Source organism: Wasmannia auropunctata, unplaced genomic scaffold (assembly GCF_000956235.1).
Source record: "Wasmannia auropunctata unplaced genomic scaffold, wasmannia.A_1.0 LD336035.1, whole genome shotgun sequence".
NCBI lineage: Eukaryota > Metazoa > Arthropoda > Insecta > Hymenoptera > Formicidae > Wasmannia > Wasmannia auropunctata.
The window spans coordinates 498,929-505,015 of record NW_012026855.1 but is presented as its reverse complement, the minus strand read 5'-3'; the positions used below and the strand labels follow the sequence as shown (position 1 = coordinate 505,015).

General features: G+C 32.8%; 1 protein-coding gene across 1 annotated transcript in view; it reads left to right on the top strand.

The window, feature by feature from the left end:
- Positions 1–2,047, top strand: part of LOC105452279 (exostosin-3) — a 6,403-nt gene extending 4,356 nt beyond the window's left edge. The window contains exons 8-12 of the mRNA XM_011693250.1: positions 3–296; positions 383–510; positions 581–857; positions 1,080–1,184; positions 1,311–2,047. Of these exons, the coding sequence (XP_011691552.1) occupies positions 3–296; positions 383–510; positions 581–857; positions 1,080–1,184; positions 1,311–1,415 (909 nt within the window). The 3' untranslated portion in view covers positions 1,416–2,047. The remainder of the gene's footprint in view (positions 1–2; positions 297–382; positions 511–580; positions 858–1,079; positions 1,185–1,310) is intronic.
- The last annotated feature ends 4,040 nt before the right edge of the window (positions 2,048–6,087 follow it).

The following is a 6,087-nucleotide window of genomic DNA, read 5'->3' as shown; positions in this document are numbered from 1 at the left end:
AGAATTATATTATATTTATACTATTTTATACTTTCATAGGCTCGGAAGTTGGCTTTCGACCTATCGGTAAAGGTGCTGGAGGCGCTGGAAAAGAGTTTAGTGAGTCATTAGGAGGAAACTATCCAAGAGAACAATTTACAATTGTCATGTTAACTTATGAAAGAGAACAAGTTCTTATAAATTCACTGGCACGTCTCTATGGCTTGCCTTACCTGAACAAGGTACTCGTAGTTTGGAATAGTCCGAAACCACCTGTAGAAGATCTGAAGTGGCCTGATATCGGCGTTCCTATACATGTAACTTTAATTTATTATTCTATAGAAACTTCATCCATTTTTAAAAATCACACATTAACATATATTTTTCAAATATATCTGGACAGGTTATAAAAGCTCCAAGAAATAGTTTGAATAATAGATTCCTTCCATTTGATGCAATTGAGACAGAAGCCGTCCTTTCTATCGATGATGATGCTCATTTGAGACATGATGAAATCATGTTCGGTTTCAGGTAAGCTGATTTTTCACCATTTTTTTCCATTCCACGTAACGTTCGTTACTTATTACACAAATATTTTTAGAGTGTGGAGGGAACATCGAGATCGTGTAGTTGGATTCCCTGGTCGCTTTCACGCATGGGACCAGAATTATCATAACGCTTGGAATTACAATTCTAATTATTCTTGCGAGCTGTCCATGGTTTTAACTGGGGCTGCTTTCATTCACAAACATTATACATATTTATATACGCATTGGCTGCCACAGGCAATAAGGGATAAAGTTGACGAGTACATGAACTGTGAAGACATTGCAATGAATTTTTTAATATCTCATCTTACAAGGAAACCTCCGGTTAAAGTAAGACATACATACATTTTAATAAAGAAGATAATTATTTAACGTTACCCTATTTTAATATTACAAACTAAAAAATATTTCTCTCAGTTCAGGCTTTAAAAATTTTGCAATTACCTAATATTTATGTTTGTATTCTAATCATACAATTATAATTCAGAAATTTATGTGAATATATTAATATGATTCAATTAAAACATATTAAAACACTTATTTGTATAATAGGTAACATCACGTTGGACATTCAGATGTCCGGGTTGTCCAGTTTCACTTTCAGAAGACGATACCCATTTTCAGGAGAGACATAAATGCATCAATTTCTTTTCACAGGTAAAAAATTCTGATTGTCAATTTACTTTTACGCTTCGTTTTATTACACCAATCTAAATGATTATAACACTATTATTATATTAAAGTAAATTTGTCAGCTTTACTCAGTATGATTAATCATTTCAGGTTTTCGGATATATGCCTTTACTGAATACACAGTATCGAGCTGATTCAATATTATTTAAGACACGAATACCACATGATAAACAAAAATGTTTTAAATTTATATGAAAAGGAGATAAATTATATATAGAATTTTTATGTAGATTCTATAGGATAAGATTTGTACGACTTTGATACAATTTTATGTAGCTCACTATTTAAGAACTATCATACCGAATATTTTACAGAATGCATACAGGAAACACAAGGTACAGTAAGTTTAATTATATAACAAGTCAAAATGTCAAGAAATAGTTAAACTTAATATCAATGATTAAGGAGTAGACAAATGTTAAATGTTACTAATCTTTCTTTTAATTTTTGTAAAATATTTAATGAGAGACGATGATTACAAATAATCAAAATAATTCTGTAGATAATCTATAAACGATAAAGTGAATATATAATTGTATATGATTCTTTCTTGCTTTAAGTTTACATTGAAATTGATATTTAGCAACAAAACATTTAACATTTTAGAAGGATGTTTATTTTGTAAATATATATTAATTTGGTATACTATTCATATATTAATATAGTAATGTACTACATATTAATATACCCTATATAAGTGCACTAAAATTTAGTTTACTTTAATATACTGTATCACAATATGGTATATTACTGCCTGTTAGAATAATAACAATGTACAATTCTAAGATAAAAAATTTTAAAAAAGATATAATTTTTAAACAAACGAACAAAAATATATTTAATATTCTTATATTTACATTCAGTGCAATGATTATCATTTTTTAATTTAGATTATTATTTAAATAATTAAGTTTTATAATTAAATTTTATAAAGGCTGGTTCTAAAAATATCACTGATTTTCCTGTTGTTAAAAATTGTTAATTTTTAAATATTTTTAATTAAAAACATGAAAATTTTAATTTATATATATATATATATATATATATATACATATATACATATATACGTATACATATTTCAATGGGCCAAATGACAGTTCAAATTACATAAAGGCCATTTGTATATTTTCAAAAATATATTTCTTATATGTATTTTTTTTAATTTTGTGAATCTCAAAAATCGATTGCTTTATAATTGATAGAAACATCACATTACAGATACGTATTTGTATGACGTAATAACAGACGATATATAGATTCTACGTAACTATATTTTTATCTTATTTTATTTATATTATTTATTTATATTTTTAAATTTTCTTTTTCATTTTTCACTTCCAGAATATGATATCTGAAACAATATATTTATTTAAATTTATGTCCTAAAAAATTAATTCAATATAATAATTTTTCATATATTATAATTTATTATAAACTAGGAAGTAATTATGTGCAACAATTAGTTTTAAGTATTTTTATAATTATTTTGTCAGGCCATTTTGAAGCTACATATGTAATTTGATAATTTTAAATATAGCCGATCTCTGGTATAACTAAATATGATATGCATTTTATATAGACTGCATAGAATAAAATTTATCTTATAATTACATATTGAGATTAATATCTATCTATGAAATATAATTTTGTATATTCATAGATTAAAGAAATATAACAAACTTATATTTCATAGAGAATGTTGCGCAGAATATAGATAGTAATTAAGCGATGAAATATTTTTGAGATTTAAAATTTTCTGTTCTTGACGCAAAATTTTCAAAATTTTATCTTAGGTATAAACAAAATTTAAGTTGATGCGTCAAGTGTTTGTTTCTTTCTGTATAAAAGAAATCAGTTAAGAGGAACATCAAATTTCTTTTAGATTTTTTGTATTTTATATCTTTAAAAAATATATATTATATTTTATTTTCATGTAATAGTTACATTATATTGTTATATGCATTTTAATATAATTTATATGTGCCAAATTTTTAATAACTGTGTATAATATACATAATTAAGATTTTTAAATATTGTTAAGATCACAAATTTCTAGCTATATCTGCTATGTTTATCTAAATATTTCTAAGAAATTTATTAATTATTGTGTGACATCGTCAACGAATAGAATATTTGGTAAATGTAATTGCTGAGTAACGAATTCTGTACAGCAAATTATCAATGTAAAAGATTGTTCTAAACATGCTTTGTGTTATTATTTTGTATATTACGACGTGCAAATCTATATATGATGTATGTCTTAAATCCTTACTTATTCGCGTGATATGAAGACCTGCTTTAAGCGTTTTATGATGAAACGTTTTACAAATGAAAGAAACATTTAGTCATTTATTCAACAGGTAAATTAATGAATATATAAAAGAGAAAAAAATAGACGATACAAAAATTTAGAAAAAATATAAAAATCAAAACATACATTTTCCATTTTCTGAAATTTATTTTTTCTGTTTTTTTTTTTCAGTTACGCTTTCGACATTTGCTGTTCTATTTTAGAAGAATATATTTTGCATACAAATAATTATTTTATAATCAATTTTTATTTTTTCTTATCGTTTTTTAATAAAAAGAATATCTCGAATTCTTTGTTGTCTTATCCCGCAAGTAGTAAGTGTTAATCTCGTATGCATGTCTGACGTGCAGTAGTGAACACCGTCAGTAGTTATTACGTATGTATAGTCAAACGCGCTTTAGTAGTAGTACCGCGCTGCGCACGGCCAAAAGTAGCGCACTACGGATTTATATCGAGCGATTACGTTAAGTCTCACGTTCGTATGCTGTTCAATGAGAACTCCAACATTACACTTTACATATCTATAATTCATACACAAAATAAATTCGCAATTACAACGAATCGCGCATTAATTACGCATTGCAGATAAACCATCGGTCACAATGACGCCAAAAAAGAGTCTCGGTTTCTCCCAATTATTCTGCTTTGTTTTCCAATATAAGATATGTAGATATTGTTACTCGTTAAAATCGTTCTAATTGAAGAATGAGATTTCAGAGTCTATTAATTTTAATATAATCGAATCGAATTTCAATTTTAGAGAGATGGACGTTATTGCGCGCGTCACGACTAGTAGTTTCTTCGAGTGAGTATTTCGACTGCTCGCTCGAACTTGATCGTTTGTATCGGCGTTTCATCGAGGAGAAAAAAAAGAGGAGTTCTCACGACACGATCCCATATGCAGCCACGTGACGCGGTGGATGTGCGAAACTTTGGCAATGTTAAAGGAATGGTGCGCGGACGGCAGGCCGGCTGCCCGATGGGGCGCTTCGTCCATCAGAAGTTTCTTTCCATCGGAAGTCGCATCGTGGAGCGCGGTTCTCGGGAGGTGATTTACCGTGGATCCCGCGTGGAATTATACGAACAGCCCGCGGTAACTACACGGAACATCATCCATCGCGTACGCCGCAGTCTGTGCTCTCGCTTATGCGCCACGTGTTCCATTTTCCGACGCGAACGGGAAGTTCTGAAAATTATGCGTCTCTCACATTAGCGTTAAACGCGTTTCTTCGCTATAATTTGCCCAATGGCTAAGAAGCGTAAAAACGCTACGACAAGAGGATTGCGCAATGCGACGCAAAGCGTACGGAAAGTTGAGCGATCAACGTTTTGTTATAAATTTGACTTTTAACGCGTGGCCGCCGAAATCAAATTTCGCGAAAAAACGTGCGCAAGCGGAGACTGCCAGGAATCTGAATGTCTTTAAAAATTAATCCCTATATTCTCAAGGGCTAGAAATTTCAATTTTTTTTCCTATTATTTTTCTAAATAACTTTCCTGTCCTTCAGCAGGGTCCGCTTTCAAATACAGCGCCGTGCGATCAAAGTTGCCGCCAGATTGGTCCGCTCGGCGATCAATACGGTATTTTCCGCGACGTAAGTCGCGTCCCGCCTGCCCATTGGTCAGAACGTACGCCGCAATCCCATTATTTATTAAGTTCGCGCGAAGGTGCGATATTCGTCGGGCACCATCTGTCACCGGGCGATCGTGGGACGGCGATTGCGATCGACGCAGCGGTGATTGATTACGATTGCATGAAACCGGAGCGAATCGCTGCTCCGAACGACCGCCGCGCTTTCGAAGCGTCTTTCTACTTCCCCCTCCCCTCTCCGCCCTCCCCCTTCAGCATCGCTCGTCACATACGTGAACCGGAGTTTGTACGGCGCCAGATGTGTATATAGGGCGTCCCAAAAAAATCGTATCCCTTATCCTATTATGTATTCTTCGGAGAATCTTAAGTCAAACTTTGCTCGACGAGAATATCATTAGAAGTTCAGCAGGTTTTCTATTTTCTAAATTAAATATACCGTTGAAAAATCCTGAAATAAAAACTTAATGTAGATATATAATTGATTAAAAAAAAAAAATAATCAGACTTTTTATATATTTTTCTACAGATTTTTAAACTGCATATACAATCTGCGCCCTAAAAACTTAATGTACAAGAGATGTTCAAGGATGAAACGACGCAACGAAACAAAATTGGTCATTTTTCTCTCAGTGTGGTTCTTGGTAAACGACTCGAAGGAAGCGCGCGCGATCTCTGAGTCACCCTGTGTATCGCTACGTACGGACAAGGGGGTGCAGAGGAGTGAAGCTCGGTTCGCGCAACTGCGGTCGCACACGAGTGTGATAAGGCAGCCCTCCCTTGGATAGAGGTCTCTCGAAGCGAGCGATACGTGCGACTACCCGAAGGGCCGCTCGCGAGGAACGCGCGGGCTCGCGCCTCGATGTCGACGTGACGATCCCGAGGACAGGAAGTCGATTCGCGACCGGAAATTAGCCCCGTCCGCGTCCCGCCCGTTCCGTTCTGCGGTCGTCGCGAGAGAGAATTAG